Raw genomic sequence first — 20607 nt, forward strand, 5'->3', positions numbered from 1 at the left:
TGAGTGCTGGCAATTGTCTAATGTATCACTGGACTCATTCCTTGATGTAAACAAAGAATTAGATGACCAGGAAAGACGGAAGACTAAGCCACCAAGAGAGGGAAAGTTACAGTTTTATCCCTTTGGGGTGGAAGTCTCCTAAACTGATACTGGCTCAGGTATTTCACAGGTCCCCTGGGCTCCTCCTTCCTCTTGTTCCTGCTTAGACACGGTCCCTGCGACTTCCTGCTAGTTTCTTCCCACAATGCCTTTCGAGAACAAGAAGCGGCCATCTCAGGAGACTCGCTTACCATTTCCCTATGCATGTCCCTCTAATCTTCCGTCGTAAATGGAGGTAAAGATGATCGAAGTCCACTTTTCCATGTCATGATGAAACCGAGTACTTTGTACAGATGACAAAGACCAGTTTGAGGCCACTAGAGAGGAGCATTTCCTCTGTGACACATGGTTTCCACAGTACGTTCTTCTTACTTCGGTATTACACTCCCTTGGTCTTACAGGTGTCGGTTTTCCCTTAGACGTGGTAGCCACTGTTCTGGGATATCAGACATGCATGCAGACAGCTGTCCTGTGAAGGTGAGCTTTGGTTGCCTGCCTGCCTGCCTGCCTGCCTGCCTGCCTGCTTGCTTGGTATACTTTGGCTGCAAAGGATTCTGCCCCAGACAGATCAGAGAATCCTTCATCCTTGGACCACGTTGGAGGGAGGGAATTAACTGTTCCCACTATCCTCACACCTGCTTTGCCCAAACCAGAGCAGCCTTTGTTATGGACAGAATTGACGCTGTAGCTCTTTTTTTTTTTTTTCCCTTTTTTTTGGAGCTGGGGACCGAACCCAGGGCCTTGCGCTTGCTAGGCAAGCGCTCTACCACTGAGCTAAATCCCCAACCCCGACGCTGTAGCTCTTAAGACACACCTACCTGGGAGTGACTAGTTGCTTTCCACCCCAGGGTGAGCTCTGACTTTCTACCTGTCTGCAGCCAAGTATTTCCTAAAGTAAATGCTAAATGAAAAGAGAACCCAGAGCCTGAGGATCCTACCAGGTTGTCAGGTCCTCACCCCCAAACCGAGATTCCTGGAACCTCCTCTCAAGAAGGACGATGTGTCTTTTGTCCACTAGATGTCACTGCTGTGGCATTTATTCCTGGATTGAGGGGCCCTTAGGGTCTACGGTTTAAGGCCAGGCTGAGCAGGCTTAGTGACTTATTGAACCCAGAGAGGGGGTGAGGGGGAAAGGGGGTGAGGGGGAGAGGGAGGGAGGGAGGGAGAGAGGGAGAGAGGGAGGGGGAGAGGGAGGGAGAGGAGAGAGAGGAGAGAGAGAGGGAGAGGGAGGGAGGGGGAGGGAGGGAAGGAGGGAGGGAGGGAGAGAGGAGAGGAGAGAAGAGAGAGAGAGCGAGAGCGAGAGCGAGAGCGAGAGCGAGAGCGAGAGCGAGAGCGAGAGAGAGAGAGAGAGAGAGAGACCGAGAGTGCGCAAGCGAGAGCGCAGGTTGACGCCAGGAGTTGATTAGAGAGCTGGGCAGGGCAACCTGGTGAGGGAACAGCTTTACCACACTGGAGCAAGGGAGCAGAGTTAGTCCTTTGAAGGTCTCTTGAGTGTAATGGGGAGGGAGGGAAAAGGTGTCTTGCCTAAAGGAAATGAGTGGGGGACCTGACACCATGTAACCAGACTGAGGGGGCTTTCTTTTATTTCTGGTTGAAGCAGGTACATAATACGTCCTGTGGGTATTCCCGGATAAGGGGGCATCCTAGGTAAGGGAACAAGCCCCTTTACTGTGTGACGACTCTTCTGCCTTCGGGGCTGTTTGTCTGGAAATGTTAGGGTAAGGTTAATGGTGAGGAGTGTCAGATGAGGCTTGGCTCCCCTGAGAGCTGTAAAAAGAGAAAGACTCGAGGGTTGGGGACTCATCTGTGAGACTCCTCACAGCAGCTAGAAGGGCTGTGACCTAACGTGGCTCGTGGCTAAAACCTGGGATCCCCCCTGCAAAACAGGACAGTACTGCAGACCCACCTACCAGAGTGAAAAGCAAATACAGTCTCCTGGAGTTTGGTTTCCCTGCGACAGACACTGAGGCCGAGACAAAAATTCAGGCCACATAGTTTATTCAGAACAGAGATGGAAGGAGGGACAGGGGATAGATAAGGTGCCCAGTGGTCTCATCCATTAACATCCCTACTAGAGCTGGGGCTCACCATTTCAGCTATAACCCCTGGCCATTGAACCCCAGGAACCTGTCCGTCCCCACCTCCCGGTGCTGAGGTTAAAGGTGTGCACCCCCACCCCTGACTTCATACACAGGTGCTGGGGATCTGAACTCAGTTCCCGGGTGTACGAAGCAAGCACACCCCTTAACAGAGCCGTCTCCCCAGCTCTGCGGTTTTGTTTTCTTTTTGTCAGGACTCCACACAGGAGATAAAAGAGTGATGTTTGCCTTTCTCCATTTGGTTGATTTTGCTTGACTTGATTTCCAGTCCCATCCATTTCCCTGAAAACAGCCTAATCTCATCCTCTTTTAATTTTAATGACTGAGAAGTATACATACACACACACACACACACACACACACACACACACACACCATACCACACCATGTGGTTGAGCTCTCTGGTTACTTTAAGAGTGGTTTTACAATGTGAAGCAATATATATGAACATATGTATACTGTGTGTGTGTGTGTGTGTGTGTGTGTGTGTGTGTGTGTATGTGTGTGTTGCAGATAATACTTGGCTCCTGTAAGAGCTGTAAAAAGAGAAAGAAAGGCTCCAGGGTTGAGGGCATCATCTGTGAGACTCCTCAGAGCAGCTAGAGGGGCTGTGACCCAATGTGGCCCATGGCTAAAACCAGCTGCTTGGGATCAAGTAATTACATATATGATACATACATACACGTGCACACGCACACACACACACACACACACACTGATTGGTTGATCTATTTATTTTTTGAGTCAAAGTCTCACCCTGTGGCCGAGGCTAAAATTGGTGATCCTCCTGCCTCAGTCTCCTAAATGCTGGCTTTACAGAAGAACACCATCATGTTCAGCTTTTCTTTTCCTTCATCATTTCTTCTCTGTCTCCTCTCCTTTCTTCCCCTTCTCTCTGTCTGTCTCGATCTGTTTCTGTGTCTGTCTGTCTGTCTGCCTGCCTGCCTATGAGTCGCTGGAATGACAGATGTGCATCACACAGCTGGTGTGTCTTGCCTCCGAAGCACCCTCTTGCCTTTCCACCTTAGTCCAGGGTTGAAGCAGCACAGGATTGACCCAAAAGAAATAAAGTTTATTTGTTTGTTTGTTTGAGGCAAGGCCTCTCTATGTAGCTCTGGCTGTCCTGGAACTCACTCTGTAGACCAGGCTCGCCTCGAACTCACAGATTCGCCAGGTTTCCTAAAGAGACACTTGTTTGTCAGTTTGATGTCAGACTAATGAAACAATGAACCCTCATCCCCCAAATTAGAATTTCCCCAGGAATCTCACACTGGGAGAAGGAAGAGGGACTAGCTGAGAATGTCTCCTGGGAAAAGACCTCTCACATAGTTCTATTTGTCAGTTCACCTTACAGGATGAGACTAAAACCCAGACGGGGGAGTGTCACTGGAAGACAGGACCACACCTTGGCCAGGTCAATTTGGGTATACATACCCCTGGTCCTCTATTTAAGCTTTAATCTTGCTCCAGAAGCCCAAAGATGGCCTTTGGGGTGAATGTGGAGGTGTCACCAGACTGACATGTCCACAGTGAATAAATCTCCCCTTTCTGCTTTAATGATAATTAAGTGTGGCTCTTTTTACCGCTTACTGAAGTTGGGTGGCCGACCCTGGCTTAGGACACAGGCTGTGATCCCTAATTCAGCATCAACCACGCAGTCCTGACCACATGCACCCCCTCATGCACCCCCTCATCATAGACTCCCTAGCTTCCAGAACCAGGCATCAGACAGGTCTCTTTCCATTGGACATTTCCCAGTCTGTGATAGTGACAGATCGTGACAAGACCAATAGCAGTCCCTAATGACATCAACTATCCCGGAATCTCTCTCACCTTGGTCTTCAATGGCCGAAGGCTCAATCACTAAGAAGCGAGGAGGAGGGGCTGCCGGCCCCCGTGAGAAATAAACAACAGAAAAACTAAGTCTCAGGCAAGGGCTAAGTCGGACCTGGGTAGGGCACGTGACTCAGGCGGACCGGACACATTCTGTTCTGTGTTTTCTAAGCGAGATCTGTGGGTGTGTCTGGGAGTGGGTGACTCCTGTTTGAGTCAGAAAAGCTCTCTCCTGATTTCCTCCATGACTGTCTCAGATCTTCTGGCAGGACCCATCCGTCTTAAAGGTACTCCAGTGTTTGTATGTGGGTGGGGGTGGGCAGCACAAATGGGGCAGGGTCTAATAAACAGGAAGTGATTGAGTTTCGAGGTTGGATTCAGAGCACAGCCATGCTGACTCTAGCTGACTGCCTTTTACCCTGGTCCTGAAGGGCTTGCAACCCCAGCACTCAGGACCATTGACACCCCTAACCCCAATATGTGACATTTCAGTGCTGGGCACGCAAGAACAGTGACCTCCACGTGACCAAAGAGATTAAGACAAAACCAGAGATTAAGACAGGTCAAGGCCAGGATCTCAGGACGGAGGAGGCAGAATCTGGCTCGCTATGCTCACGGAGGTTCGAGGAAACAGAGGCACATGAGGTGGCTCATCAGATAGATACATGATAATCTGAGTCGCATTCCTGGAACCCTTGTGGTAGAAAGAACAGAGTCTAAAATGTTGTCCTGTGACTTTCACTCAAACACACACACACACACACACACACACACACACACACACTTATAAATAATGAATGAATGAATAAATAAATAAATGTAACCCTCTTCCCCCCAAGGAAAAAATACATAAGGCAGTGCAAAGGTCAAGATGTGTCAGCGGTGATGGCTCTGTAATTGGTAAACTCTGATGCCAGAAGGCACGTCACACTCTGTTACAGTGCTCCAATCTAGGTTAACCAAAGATATTCACTCGCTGCTTTGGACTGAAAAACTGCTTAAAGACCTCCCCAAGCCCCTGCAGTTATATATCCTCAACCCGAAAATCCGATTTGCTCTAAGTGTTGAGTTTTATTTAATAAATGCATTAGATGAAATGTGGCAAGAAGCCGTGAGATCCTGGGATCAGTCCGGAATAAGAGCATGATTCTTGAAGTCTCTCAAGCATTTCCAGCTGAGAACTTGGTCCCAAGCAGCCCCCTGACGCAGAACAGATGACTAGATTCCGCATCGACAGCTCTCTGCCACCAGAGGGCTCTCGGCACGCGGCACATGAATCCGTGGGAGCTACCAGCAGGGGGCGCTCGCCGCCTGCAGCAAGTTTCCTAAGCAGGCCAGAAAGACTAGTTGTGTAACCCACAGACACTTTCAAACTTTTATGTTTCATCTGCAAAAATTTCTGGTTTCAGGACCATGATTCTCTGCGTCCTAGGAAGGAGCGCTTTGGATGAAGGTCACTTCAGAAGTAAAGGGAACGAAAGGAAGGAAAGAAAAGGGAAGCGAGCAGGAAGTGGAGATCCACGCCAGTCACTCCAGCTACGCTTACATCTTGAGGCTGGTGATTCCAAGTTAAAGGCTATGACCAAGGCCCTGAGTTCGATTCTCTACCGCCACCAAATAAAACAGAAGCCCGATAAAAAAAAGAGACAAAAGACATCTCCACCAAAAATCTGTCATCCAAGTACTCAGGGGCTTGAGGCAGAGGACATAGTGAGTTCAAGGCCAGCCTGGGATACACAGAAAAATCCTGCTTCAAACAATAAAATTCTAATCCTGACCAAGCTCCTCATGTTAGCATCATGAAAACGCAACGGTGAATCTAGAAGCTTCTCTTTAATGCTAGCTGTTGTGGCATTTCTGTGTGCTGTCTCCATCCTGAGGGCCTTGAACCCACCCCTCCTTCATTCAGATTCAGTCTGGATGGGAGAAGAGCCCCTTTGCAGTCTGTTCCTGCCATAGGTCCCTGGCCTCAGTTTCCCCATCTAAAAATTAAATCCACTGGTTTCTAGTGTTGTTTTACCCCCTATTTCAAATAGTCAGGGTTCTAACCTTCCCCCAGATCAGACTTTAGTGGTGCCAGGGGAGTTTTAAAATATTATGGCCTAGACACTCCCCCACTCCCTCCCTGCAGGGTGGAAGTAATTGGTCTGCAGTGGAACGATCCTGCAAATGTTTTCTAAAAGCTCCCGGGTGACTCTAATGTGCTGCTGAGTTCAGAACCTCTGGCATCTAATTCCCCTGCTGGGAACTCTGCAAACTGGTGAGTTCCTTTCCAATGCCTCTCCCGCATAGAAAACAGACTGGGCAGAAAAACAGGAGCAGGGTATTTGGAGGCTGGGGAAGCTGGTGGGTCCCAAAAAACTTGTAAGCTTCTAGGACCTTCTGAAGCCCAGGGAGGTCAATGCTCCATTCGCTCTGCCCCTAAGCTCCTCCCCTCTGCTTCCTGTCTAGTTTCCCCCTCCCCCTAACCCCTTCCCATACCAACCTTGTCCATAACTGAAACCACCTACTGGGTCCCAGCTTCTGGTGCTTGCAACAGCTTTCTGGATTCACTGGGTATAGCAGCTTTCAGGTTTCTTTCCCTGCCCTGCCCCCAAACGTTGTATAGTGGGACGTACTGTACAGCTCCAGACATTTCTATTTCTATTTCTATTTCTATTTCTTCTTCTTCTTCTTCTTCTTCTTCTTCTTCTTCTTCTTCTTCTTCTTCTTCTTCTTCTTCTTCTTCGTCCTCCTCCTCCTCCTCCTCCTCCTCCTCCTCTTTTTCCTCCTCTTCCTCCTCCTCCTCCTCTTCTTCTTCTCTTCCTCTTCCTCCTCCTTCTTTTTTAAAGATTTATTTCATGTATGTGGGTACACTGTAGCTGTTTTGAGACACACCAGAAGAGAGCATCAGATCTCATTACAGATGGTTGTGAGCCACCATGTGGTTGCTGGGAATTGAACTCAGGACCTCTGGAAGAGCAGCCAGTGCTCTTAAACATTGAGCCATCTCTCCAGCCCCAGACATTTCTTCTTAAACCGAGTTTATTCATGCTCTGTGGTGTATCTACAGAGGTCCAAGAACAGCTTACAGGAGCTGACTCTGTCTTTCCATCCTGTGCTCCCAGGGTTCAAAATCAGGTTGTCCAAGAAGCCCTTCTGCCCACAAAGCCATCTTGTCTGCCTTTATTTCTGAGACAGGGTCTCCTGTAGCCCAGTCTGACCTCAAACTTGCTATGCAGTAGACACTGGCCTTGAACCGTTGACCCTCTGGCAAGAAAGGATATGTGCTAGAGTTACAGAACACCTCAAGGCCTGCTCTATGTGTGCTGGGGACGGAACCCAGGGTTTCGGCAGGCGCTCTGCCCCATGAGCTGAAACCCAGACCTCCGCACAGCATTTACACCGAGAAGTGACTGTAAACCGATCCTTGACTCCTTGAATGTCTGCGACCATCTATTTGTCATGAGGACACTTAGGAAATCCCCTGGGCTCTGTCAGAACACTTCTGAGGATCCCAGGCTCCCGAGAGGAAGCGGGGGCCCTGGTGTGGTCAACTGATTCAACTGGAGACATTTTCTGGCTTTCATTATTCTATTTTCTGGGGGTAATGTTTTCTGTGTGCGTGCGTCTGTGTGCGTGCGTGTGTGTGTGTGTGTGTGTGTGTGTGTGTGTGTGTGTGTTGTTTAAACACCGGGGAAAGAAAACCAAAGCCTCTTTTATTCTGAGAGTCAGGTTAGGAAAGTCTCCTCCAATGATAATGTATTTGGCTTCACACTTCCCGGGCAAGATCAAGTATGCTTTGTGTGAGCTAAACCGAGACACTTCCTGCCAATCGGCTTGGGTTGAAAAGAGACATCTGACCTTGGAGTGTGTGGAAGTCAAAACAGCCAACTTGCAGAAGTTGCTGAGGTCAAGTCTCCAGGATCTTCCAGAAATCATCGAGGAAACAGGGAGGAAGCCAAACCACCCAAAATCAGCTTCCTTTCAATGCTCATGGGTCCTTAGAGCTCATCTAGGATAACCCAGATTCGGCAGTGAGTCTGTTCAACGACTGCATGAAGGTCACAGTTACATGTGTGCTGGGACAATAGTTACAGGTGTGTTGTGACAGTGGGGAGGGGCTGTTGCCACCCTGAGTAGGTGTGGAAGGTATTCAGAGGACTTCAGATGACACATGCTGTACTAGGCCATTCACGGGGAGCTGGGTTTAGTCTTGTCTGGATCCTGTCCTTAGAGGTTGCTGACACAGGTCCTTCCTAAATAGATCGGGGTAGCTTAGAGTCCACTATGTAGTCTTAGTTGGTCTAAGCCTCCCTCTCCAAATCATATACCTGGCTCTTGAGGTGAAGGGGTGATAACCATGGCTGTTACCTGGCTTGACCGGGCCACTTAGACAAGTAAGAGTGAAATGCCGAGGAAAGACATTTATCCTACATGGCCACACTGGGAAGAGGGACAAAGAGGTCCAGTGACCCACCGAGTTCAGGGCCATGACGTGAAATTTAGGTTTAAATAGAAGGCAAGAAGCCTGAAGGGATAGCTTAGTGGGGAAGAGCGTTTGCTACGCTAGCATGTGGCCCTGGGTGCTTGGACCCCCAGCACCCACTTAAAAAGCTGGGCTCACACCAGTGCCCATTGCTTGTCGGGTTGTGGGAACGGAGACAGGAGATTCTCTGGGGTTGCTGGCTACCAGTTTGGTTCCGAGTTCAGTGACAGACTCTGCCCCAAGGGAATAAGGTAGGGAGTGGTAAAACAGGGCACTACTGTCATCTGGTGCTCGCGAGTGCGCACGCACACACACACACACACACACACACACACACACACACACACACACACGAGGTGTGAATAGCTACACACACACACACACACACACACACACACACACACACACACACGAGGTGTGAATAGCTAAGCAGTCCTTGTCCAGCGGTGGTCCTGCCCATCACTGGCTCACCTTTGTCTCAGCTCCAATCTCTCCCGCAAGGTGGTCTGACAATTTTCAGAACTCCGTGGAATGTCTTCCTGGGACGAAAAGCTCCCCCCCTCTGGCTGGCTCCCAGCATCAGCCTCTCCCATCTCCAGCTTGAGATCTCAGGGAAAAGCCAATCCCTTGGGGTCTGTTGTCTTAATGGTCTGATAACCAAAGTGGGGGGGGGGAAGGGGGAGGGAGCAAAGAGGGAAGGGGGAGGGGCACGTGTCTCTTTAGAACAACTCCTGTCCTGCCAGGAGGCTTACACAGCCCCAGCCTCTGTCCGCCCGGATACACTAACTGTTTGTCTTCACCCCGGTTAGTCTGTGCACCGAGAGAGGATGCCTACAGCCTCAGAGTCCTCCACACAGAAGCACACATGGTCAGGCCCTGCTCGCCCTTTGGGGATGGCTTTCCTTTGATCCCTAACCATCCATCCTCACATGGCTTCCAAATGCCTTTGTGTACACTGTTCAGGAAGAGGGTGATAATCTATAGCAAGAATGTACACAAGACTGGGGGCTGGGGGGAGATGGGGACAGTGCAGAACAAAGTCTAACCATGAGCGGCCGAGGCTGAAGATAGGACTCGGTTAGGAAAGGGCTCACCTAGCATCCAAGAAGCCCTGTCTCCCATCACAGCACTCTATACACAGCCCCAGCCTCTGTCTGCCTGGATATACTGAGTGTTTATCTCTAACTTGGTTAGTCTGTGCAGAGAGAGGATTTGGAAGGCACACAGTTAGAATCTAGCCCTGTGGGTGTGGAACCGAGGGGTGGTTAGCAGGGGGACCCCAAGTTAGAGATCACCCTTGGGGCGCCATAGAGAACTTGGGAACTGCCTGGGCTACACAAGACCTTGTCTCAAAACAAACAAGTCAGCATAACGCTGGGGACCGTGACATACGCCTATTAAGTCCAGGACTGGGGAGATGGGGGCAAGAGGAAATCCTTGGCTACATAGCAAGTTCAAGGCTAGCTATCCTTGGCTACATGAGACCCATCTCCATAAATAAACGAAATAAATACTTCCCTGGTTGGTTGTACTACCCAGTAGTCGCTGCTTCCTGCCTTCCTGCCCTTTGCTTCTAGGTCTGCTATGACTTGAAGAGACTCACCGCTGCCATCATAGAGACCAGGCACCCAGAGACTGAACCCTCTGAAACCACGAGTCAAAATGAAACTTCCTCCTGTCCCCCACCCCCCAAAGTTGTCTCTGTCAGGTGTTTTGGTCACACAGATGCGAAAGTCACCAACACAAGGTGGTCTGACTAGCTGTCCTTCCTCAGGCTCTTTTGAAACTGTTTTCCTGTATGCTCTCCACTCCCACTGCATAAGTTCTGGCTACCATCTATCTTGTCCCTCATGGATTCCCGTAGCCTCATCATGCCATACCTCTGTGATTCCACAGACTCTGCTCCTCTGCCTGGTAGTCACTGCCTGACTTCTGTCTAGGCTTGACTGTGGAGAGTCAGTCTGTCATAGTTAATTGAGCGCTCTCTCGCGCTCGCGCTCTCTCTCTCTCTCTCTCTCTCTCTCTCTCTCTCTCTCTCTGTATGTGTGTGTACATCCTGGGTATTGAACTTAAATCATCAGGCTTGGCAGCAAGTGCCTTAACTCACCGAACCTTCTCGCCAGCCCTCCACACTATGTTTTGAGACATGTAAAAAATAAATCTGTTTGGGTTGTTTGTTTGTTTGTTTGTTTGTTTGTTTTTCCCTCTCCTCGACCCTGCTCCCGGAATGATGACTCTGAGACTAGAAATTTATTAATAAATGCATAGGTCAAAAGCTTTGGCACATTCCCGAACTAGCTCATAACTTAATTAACGCATTCAAACTATTCTATGTCTTTCACCTGGTTACTTACCTCTCCTCACCTTCTGGTGTCCAAGTCCAGGGCAAAGCTCCTCTTTAGTCTCTCCTGGGTTCAGCTACCTGTTGGTTTACGACCGTCTCCTCAAGATGCGGACGAATCTCCCAGGCCGCTCGCTATATCCCAGAATCCTCTCTTCCTGTGAGTGTCCCACCTCCCATTTCCTGTCTCAGCTCATTGGCCATCGGCTTTTTTATTGACAGGTGATGCTCATAAGAGATTCTCTCTACAAAGACACTCATTTCCCTCGCACCAGAGCTCATAAATTCACCTAGACTCCCCAGCCAGCCAGCCTCAGCTGTCCTCTTAGCTTCATGTCTCCAGAGTGGAAATTACAGGCATGTGCCCCTGTGCCATTTTTTAAAAATTTAGGTCCTGGAGATGGCTCAGGTCCTCATGTTTATACAAACATTTTTTTACCAACCAAGTCATCTCCCCAGCCACCAAGGTTTCTTAATTACCACGTCTGCTTCAAAGCCAGGAGACCAGTTGTATTTCCTACCATATGCTCCACCACTGTCCGTTTATTTTCTGTATGTCAATCATCTTCCTTCAGAGTCCCTCTGCTCATCAGGGCTCTGCCACCTTCCCAACCCCCTGCTTCTTAGAGATGCTGACCTGTCACCTCTGCGGCCCCCCGGGAACAAATCTCAAGACCCCCTGCAAGTCAGATCATAAATAATGAACCGACTCTCTCATCAAAAGGAAGAAAAAAAAAAGAACTTTTATTTTTTTCTATTGCATAAATAATGGTAAATTAGACTCTTTTTTTAAATAAGATTATATATTTACAGACAAGTTTAGTTACAGAAAACATCGGGTACATATATGGCAACCATTTTCCCTTTATACAGTAAGATAACATGTTAATAATATCGCTTCATTGGGTCACTTAAGTTGCATGCCAAGTTCATGTAGGTTAATATTTACACTTGATATAAAGATATTTTTCTTTATTTCACTAACCTGCTGTCTCACCACTTAATAGCAGAAAATCACCAACTAACGCTAAATGAGGGGGGAAAAATAAACGAACCCCCCCCCCAAAGAATACAAATGAGGTACAATGGGAAATTGAGATGCATGATTGACATCCGACTGGAACATTCTGGAAGAAAGAGGCAAGAAGCTCCTGATTAGAACAGTCTTTACCTGTGCTTCAGAGTCACCCTGTGCGTAGGGTTTAAATCCCAGACATTTACATCTGTGCTTTGAGAATAAGTTAATGACCTGTACTCGCCCGAGGACCACAGCTCGCCCACACCTGGCAGGACCAGACTTTTGGAGTCTGAATGGCTTTCACGAGCATCACCATGGCTTTGTCTTGGACAATTAACTTCTTTCTGAACTTGTGGAAGAGAAACCAAACTGCCGGTGAGGAGTCAATGGAGAGTTCCCTAAGGATTACTCCGAGTCCCCCATCTATGTGAACTTGTAATCAGGAGCTGAGAGAGACCTTTCTCTAGACCCGTCTTCTCCGGGAAGAACGATGTGGTTTGCCTGTGAACATTGACTAGACCTCGGGCTGCTTCAGGAAGCAGGAACTGAGGGCAGGAAGTAGAATTTTATTGTTTTCTTTGTATTGTTTAGGAGACAAGATCTTACACTGTAGCCCCGGCTGGCCCGGCACTCACCATGTAGCCCAGTCTGCTCTCTAACTCAACACGTTCTTCCTGCCTCTGCCTCCCATGTGCTGGGACCGCATGCCACCATGCCTGGCTCAAACAGGCTCTGAGGTGAAATGAAGAAGAAGAGACAAAGACTTGGGGACCCTGTTGCTGCTCCCTCTCTGCCCGTGTCTCTTGCTATGGTGGGAACACAGCTACGACAAACATGTGTCCGGCGCTAGTCTCTGGCTATCTAAGAACAGCTGCAGGTCGCTGGTCCTACATCCCGGACTTCTCATCCACTTCCTGGCAGTCATTAGAGATGCGGCTTTCTATCTTCTCTAGAATTATGAATGATTCCAAGCCAGGACCACGTGTGCTTGAACGGCTGCTACATTCAGTGTCCAGGGAGAAAGCAATGTGGTAGTGGGGGGGGGGGGGTGACAAAGCAGGGTGTGTCCATCCTGTATTTGGAAGGTTTCCAATTAAGCATCCTCGGATGGATTCAGGGAACATGGTTTCCAGGGAATCTGGCTTTTGTTTCAACCTACTGACTCATGGATTCAGAGTCCATGGGACCTTCATCTAGGGGACCAAATCTCCTTCTTTTTCAGGCTGGCCAAGACAAGGACATGAAAGCTCATCTTGATTCAGCAAGCTTTTAGGGAATAAACGAAAGCCTCACTAACCTGTGTGACAGGTGACACATTGGCCGGGAAACAGTGGGCCCCAAAAAGAAAACACGTCACCAAACTCATGTCACAAAACTAGCTTGCACCCCTGTGTGATGCGACCCTCAATCCTTTCCATTAGGAACGTATATATTTTCCCTGGCTTCCAGCAGCAAGAGTCCTATTTCTGGTGCCCTTCCAAAATGACAGTGCCCTTCCCAAATAGAAAAACGCTTGGGTTTTTTTTCTATTCTGCTTTCTGGCCCCTGTTCACAGGTCTCAGAGCCTCAGGCAAGGCATGCTGGGCTTGTAGGGGGTCAGCATCCACTCAGGGGAGGTACTAATCTCCTATTGGCATCCACAGAGCTGTGGTGGGAGCATGTTGATAGACAGTGCCTGACAGTGCATCCCTTGGCCATTCTTAAAGTAGGCCAGACAAACAGGGACCAGCATCTATCAGCCCTTTAAAAACTTGATCTCTGTCAGGTCCCAGGATGGAGCAAACATTCTGGGTGAAACTACATTCCCTGATATAGTCTCTCCCAATGAATCTACTTTCTGGAAAATTCTAGCCTCTGCCTCCTTCCATTTAGAGAACTCCCTCCTTCTCCCTACCCCTACCCCCACTGTGTCACTCTGTGTGTGTGTGTGTGTGTGTGTGTGTGTATGTGTGTGTATGTGTGTGTATGTGTGTGCGAGTATGTGTGTGTATGTGTATGTGTGTATGTGTGTGTATGTGTGAGTGTGTGTATGTGTGTGTATGTGTGAGTGTGTGTATGTGTGTGTATGTGTGAGTGTGTGTGTGTGTGTATGTGTGAGTGTGTGTGTGCTGCTAGTAGAAGAGGATGACCTTGAACTCCTAGGATGATAGTTATACCCCACTACTCCTGCTTGGATAACTTCTGACAACTTATAAAGAAAGCACTGGTTCAAAAGCCAAGATACCCTGCCGGAAGGAAAGGGTGACCCCATGTCCAGCATGTGGGGTGTCCCCAGTTGACAAATTATCCAAGATAGCTAGGCAGGTAATGTTGAGGTACAGGGATCTGTTTCGTGCAACTGGGGGAAAAAAACTGATTCTTTTTTTCTTTTAGTAGGAAGGAGTCCCACTATGTTAGCTCATGCTAGCCCAGAACTCTGTATGTAGTCCAGGCTTGCCTGAAACTTCACCATGGGACTCAGGCTGCCCTTGAACTTGCTCCACAGTCCAGGCAGATGTTGGACTTCAATGCTCCTGCCTCAGTTTGCCAAGTGCCGGGAATTAAAAGCATGTTCTCCCACATCTAACGGAACCAATCATTCTTTGTGGTATTTTAGATTAGAACCAGTATTAAATATAAACGATTTATGTTAACATGACGGTATGCTTCTGCGAGCATAGGATCCTAAGAGAAGGTTTAGTTAGTACACCTGGTACACCTGACCCCCTTCCTCCAAACCTACTGTGGCAAGGTCACATAGTTGAGAACAGTCCCCTGAGTGAGTTAGTCCAAGTGCAGATGGCATGAAGTTAAGCAACTGTGACATTTACATGATCATGGGGGATGGGGACAAGACGAGGTGGCCTAGCTTCTCATTCTATTCATGTCTATTCTGACTATAAATAATTCAAATTAAAAACTCTAATGGCTGCATAGCTCTTCTATTCCAGAAATGGGATTTTTTTTTTCTTCTTGTGGAGGAGGGGAGTCAAGGAGTCAGTGTGGAGGGAGGGAAAGTGGCTGTGAGTTCTGGACTCTCAGCCCTACAGGATGGATGCTTCCCAGGGAGCGGGATTCTGTGGACCTCCGGGTCATAGAAACAGTATGTGCCAAAGTCTAGAAGATTCATCGGAGCTCACCTGCATCCTCTTCATAGCATTATATAAAAATAAGGACCCTTTTCACAACAAGGTTCCAGACTCTCTGTGGATCTTAGGTAACAGGGTAGATTAGGGTAGCTGTGGACCTTTAGGAATATAGTATAGAGACATGACCTAGTATGCTTTGAGGTACAAAACTTAGCACTTTCTACAAAGAGAGAAACCGAGGGAACGCGAGGAAACAGTTCCACACACAACATGCGGCCAGGCATAGCCAAGTCATTCCCCATCCAGAAAGCATCCCCAACAGTCACCTTGTTCATCTTCTGATGATGCCCTCATAGGAGCCCAGGGACACTACCAGTCTCAGATCCAAAGAAGCAATGTACACAATGTTCTTTGATTTATGACCTGAGTCTGGACTTGAGCCCATAGGAGGAGTTTGCAATAAAAGCCAGCTGTCTCTCTCCCTGCTCTTAGATTCTCCAATTACACTGAGAGTCAGTGACTGCAGGCTAGGAGAGAGGCTCTCAACACAGGCACCCTTTTCCCCATTTTCTTTCTTTTGTTTTCTTTTTCTATCCCATTCTTTCAAATACTAGACCACTTCTCATATAAACTTTGAGATAGGAGCAGGCATGGAAGACGCCTAGGGAGAGGCTCCAGTCTCTGCATATTCACCACCTAGAACTTCCCACAATCACTGAGGTTGCCCAAGAATTCAATGAGAATCCTAGCTCACCTCTGTTCATAGTTTTGGCTTTCTGGATGGAGGAGCTCGGCAAGCAAGCAGATACTTTTAAAGACAGCAGGCTTCCTTTTTGTGGTTTTTGCCTGCCAGGTGATTTGGGGTGGTTTTATTGCCCCTGATATGTAGAGAGTCTTGTTCTGGGAGGTGAGATAAGAGTAGAGCTGAGGAGGCTGACTCATTTTCTCCTGAGTTGGGGGGAGGGGACAGACACATTCAATACAATAGGAAAAAGGCAGGGAAGCCATACAATTATTGGAGGTTAATTTCCCATCTCAGCAGGAGATGGAGTCTGGGAGTCGTAGTGCAGGCAGGTAGGGTCTAGGTTCTTTAAGTGTTCCCTCTGTGCCTTGACAAACTCAGGGTAGATGCAATGGTTGCTATGGCAACCTCTTATAGCTCTCACAAGGAACTTGCACACATTCTGGGAACCTCCGTTAACAGTTCCAGTCGACATCTGGGACAGCGAGGGGAACGATTTGTTTGGAAGCAAAGGGGTTCAGAATCAGCTTGTCTTTCTGTCCCAGGTAAATTGCTGTCCTGGTGTCTGTCACTCACGAAGGTCTGGGGATGTGGACCTGAGCTGGGAGCAAGAATGAGCCAGTTACTGAGTCATCCCATGGCTGGCCAGCCTCTGTCACCATTTCCTAAGTCCAGTCACAGGCAAGGCAGAAAAGGCCTCCTGCCTCTCCTTCAGAGGGTGTCTCAGCTGCTCGTGTATGGCTTTCCTTGAGCATGAGGAAGCAGAACTTTCTGGAACCATCAGCCAACCAACTCCTCCCCAATTACTGTCATGAGGATGTTGGTGACAGGGAACCTTGGGGTAGCACTTATGTGAACAGGCCTGACAATAGGGCTGCCTGAAAAAGAAGCCCAAACACCATAAATATATCAAAGACTTAACACAAGCAAAGCAGCCAGAGGGTAGGCCACCTTAGCAGACTTTTAGCCCTCCAAGTCTAAAGGTCACCACTAGCCCAGACTTCCTGCACTGATGCATTCAGTTCCTGTGTGCCTCAGATGAGGAGGGTGCTGGGAAATTAATTTATGGGCTGTCAGAGGGAATCTGATGACTTCTTTCCTGTCTTTCCTTCCATAATATTGGGAGAAGGTGCTCACGCCCTTGTAGATATTCGCAATCAGGCACATCCACGACAGCCAAAAGTGACTCCGCGGCCATCAGGCATCTTTACAGCCAGCTTTTGAGGGACCTCACGACAAGACGCCATCACTATCTTTCGCCGGTCGTTGCAGGGCCCCTTGCGCAGCGCCAGTAAAAGCCACGTTCTCCCTTCCCCCACTCTCTTCTTCTTTCATCCAGAACCCATTCTGTGCCCCCTTCCTCTTTAATAAAAACCCTCCCACGCGAGACCTGTCACGCAGTGTCCCATCAGTAGGAAACGGGCTTTCATCACATCTCTGCTCATTGCTGATGAAATCTAAACCCTGCATCTTGTGGGATCAGCATTCTTCAGTATGGGGCAGAGCTTGGAGAAAAGCAACATTCGAAGAAGCCCTTATGTTCCACCTTGAGCGCCAATCTCACTTGTGGCACCGTATCCGCTGCTTTCGGGTCCTTAAAGCCCTGCACTTTCTAGATCCGCTCACCAGATTCCGGGGAGGGGGGGCAGTTTGGAAGTTCAAACGTCAGCTGATTATAGGGAAACACGTTGCCACCAACCATGCTTGCCTTCTTATACACAGCTGGCAGAGAGAAGGCAATTGCCCCAGGAAGAAACTGAAGGGGTGGGATGTTGGGCAGTCTATTAATATTCTGTGTCTCTACTTATTCTAGTTCAGGAGTCTGGTCCTAAGGGGACCGTGGTGACTCAGCCTACAGAAGGAACAAAAACGGGCAGGTTTGCAAAGGGCACCGGAAGAAAGGAAGGCAGGCTGCTGCCCGGATGTTTTAGACTCCAGACAGTTTTACGAAGTGACTCTGTGCCCCTCGGGCGTCTTGGGACCTCCGACCTGCTCCTTCCTCAGTATGCTATGGCTCAAACCTAGTTTGACTTGTGCTCTTGGTGAATATTCACACTCTACAGAGGGAAAATTGCTAGAGCTGTCCCCATACTACTGCATGGAGCACAGGTAGAGGTGAACTGGAGGAAGACCCTATGTGGAGACCTTGCGTGATCCAGGTCTAAGAAGGGAGTAAGGAGGGAGCAGAGCGGGGGAAGTAGGCTAGAGGAATATGCATCGCACCATAAACACCTACCCAGCAGAACATAGAAAGCAACAGCAACGCCGCCAGTACCTCTGTGTGGCTGGAGGAAGTGGGGAGGGTGAGGGTGAGGGTGAGGGTGAGGGTGAGGGGGAGGGGGAGGGGGAGGGGGAGGCGGAGGCGGAGGCGGAGGGCGAAGGGGAAGGGGAAGGGGAAGGGGAATTGGGGATCTTCCAGCTGAGATCCGAAGTTAGAACAGGACAATTTCGTTACAGAAATAAAGACTTAGGGTGAGAAAAACACAAAGGGAGTTAGCACGTCTATAGAGGACTAGCTAAATCCGACCAGTGGGGCTTAAATTCATAGTGAATCCAGGAAATCTTGAAGAAATGAGAGTCTTGGCCTGCCACTAAATTCAGACCCAGATATTCAGTTCTCTGCCCCAGTGGAAGTGTTCTGGGATCAGAACAGCGATCAAGTCTCTGCCCTATCAGCCACGCGCATTAGCATCTGTCTTTTTTTTTTTTTTTAATGAGTCATCAGCACAACCTGAATTTCATGAGTTATTAAGCAAAACACAGCAATCTGATCCTTCCATCTTTTTGCTTCAAGTTCTAGGTGTCCTTTCCTTAGCTGGGGAAAGGCTCACTAATAAAGTCCACGATGAGGGGAAGGTTAGATGTACACCAATCTAAAGTTACAGATATTATCAAATATGGCGACTCGGAGCGGCTCTGTTACTTCAGATGCCTGGGGTCTAGGCCTCCTCACTGCCAGACTCATTCCTTCCTCTACCCTAGTTACTGCATCCTTTTCTCTAAAGAAGCACAGACAGGTGTGAGATAGAGAACAAGTTCATGTCCAAAGTAAGCAATTTGGGAAAAACAGCATTACACAGAAAAGTCCCCTGTCTGTCTACGTGTCTGGGTTATAGAGACACACAGGTTATGGAATATTTTTTCTTTTTCTTTTTTTTCTCTAATGGCGGCACAGGCAAGAAAGCTGGGAGCCAGGCTCTCTGCAGATTCCAAGATGCTGGTGCGGGATGGACTTCAGAAACAGAAAGCCAAGAGCCGTGGAAACCAACCGAGAGTGCCCCAGCTCTACCGACAAGAGTCCTGTAGAAAAGGCGATTAAGAACAGCAGCGGGGACTGCAAAGGAGTTGCGCCCTGCTTAATGGCTTTCCCCCTCCGTGCCTTGGTGGGAGGGGTCTCCACTGGGTGGAGGCAGGAAGCCAGGGTGAGATGGAAAGTCCCCTTTTCTGTAGCAACCCAGAAGTCAACTTCAGCAGGGAGTCTCAATGCATCCCTGGGTTGAAAGAATTGGGTCATGGATGGAGGTGACTGTTACTCACGTCTGTCTTTCTTTCTCGCCCTCAGATGCCACCATGATATCTGGATGGCTACTGGAATTCCAAGACGAAAAGAAAGCAGTATTTTTTCCCCCTTGCTTCAGAGTTGTTACTGGCGGTTGAAGCAATAACTGAGAGCTCCTGGCTATTTATTGCATTGGGAAACAAAACCATGAAAGCATTGAAGACAGCCCTTTTGTGTCCCTGCCAAGGAGATGGAGTTGATCCGTGAGCCCGGTTGCACTGCAAACTCGAGTTTTTATTGAACGGTACCAACGCTTGCATCCATCCAAAGGTCCAGATCTCCTGTGTGAAGGAACAGAGTCTGCCCGCGGGGCATGCACATGCGCGGTGAGCTGGCAACGCGGTGTGGCTGGTGGGAGACTGCTACTCCATGCCGCTCCGCAGGATCTGGTTGGCTGCGATCAGCATGACGCTTATGATAAAGGCCATGGCAAAGGCGCATATGAGGCTCTTGCGGACGCAGGTCTGCCGGTTCTGTTTCTGCGAATGGACTGGGGTTCAGGGTGGGGAGGAGAGAGAACAGAGAGATGACATCATGAGACACACTTACATCTTCTGCAACCAGCATAGACTGTGACTGGGCGAATCAACTCAGATGATAGACACAATGGGATTCTTAGCTGAGCCGAAACTCCTGGTGAAATGTATGAAATGGAAAACCATCCCTATCATAACCAGGGTCTGTAAGATACTCAAGAAAGGTTTAGGCTCCTAGATATAATGGAGCCACGGAGCCACAGTGCGTTTCAGAGACAAGAATCTGTAACATTCCCGAATGAATTTCAGAAAAGACATCATCCAACCACGGTCAGCCCTTTTCTGTAACCAATACTAATAAAATGAGGCTTAAAAGCGTCTCCACGTATTGTAGGTGTGTGTCTTGTTTGTACATGTGCGCCTGCCTATGAAAGCCAGAGGGCGGCCTAACATGTCATTCCTCAGGCACTATCCACCTTGTGTTTTGAAGCGGAGTCTCTTACCAGCCTGGTAATCTAGGTTGGCTTTGCAGTGAGCCCCAGGGACTGTCTCTTCCTCCGCAGTACTGGGATTTACAAGCACGCATGATCACATCTATGTGGAAACCAGGGTCTCACACTTGCAAGGCCAACACTTTACAAACAAACTGAGCTGGGTCCCCAGTGTTCTTTTGAAGACTTAGCCACTTCTCAATAACCAGTAGGGGACCAAGCTCTCAAATGTAGGAGCATCACGGACACCTTGTATCTAAATAGAGGAGGGGAGATGATACAAAAGGGATTGTCTGCTTTATTATGGAGTCTCTGAATCATGTCCCTGGGAGTTCATGGTTTACTAAGCTCTTCAGGGAACTGGGCAACTTTTAGTTCACCTGATAGGCCTGGGTAGGGGTTGAATTGACAGA

General features: G+C 48.7%; 1 protein-coding gene and 1 long non-coding RNA gene across 16 annotated transcripts in view; one reads left to right on the plus strand and one right to left on the minus strand.

Moving 5' to 3' along the window:
- LOC102550645 (uncharacterized) lies at nt 1-5812 on the plus strand. 3 transcript variants are annotated; one of them, XR_010056753.1, is made up of 3 exons: nt 71-334; nt 501-576; nt 5441-5812. It is a non-coding gene; the product is annotated as an uncharacterized LOC102550645 (long non-coding RNA). The 3 variants fall into 3 exon arrangements; XR_358629.4 differs by lacking the exon at nt 501-576 and having other exon boundaries at nt 1-456; XR_005491907.2 differs by lacking the exon at nt 501-576 and having other exon boundaries at nt 1-334.
- A 5745-nt stretch (nt 5813-11557) lies between these two features.
- Caln1 (calneuron 1) overlaps nt 11558-20607 on the minus strand; it is a 491884-nt gene continuing 482834 nt past the window's right edge. For 12 of the 13 annotated variants that reach the window (XM_017598405.3, XM_063271556.1, XM_063271555.1 and 9 more), the window contains one exon: nt 11560-19717. In XM_017598405.3, coding sequence (XP_017453894.1) covers nt 19590-19717 — 128 coding nt within the window. In that variant the 3' untranslated portion in view covers nt 11560-19589. 13 annotated transcript variants of the gene reach the window in all.

Source organism: Rattus norvegicus, chromosome 12 (assembly GCF_036323735.1).
Source record: "Rattus norvegicus strain BN/NHsdMcwi chromosome 12, GRCr8, whole genome shotgun sequence".
NCBI classification, from domain to species: Eukaryota; Metazoa; Chordata; class Mammalia; order Rodentia; family Muridae; genus Rattus; species Rattus norvegicus.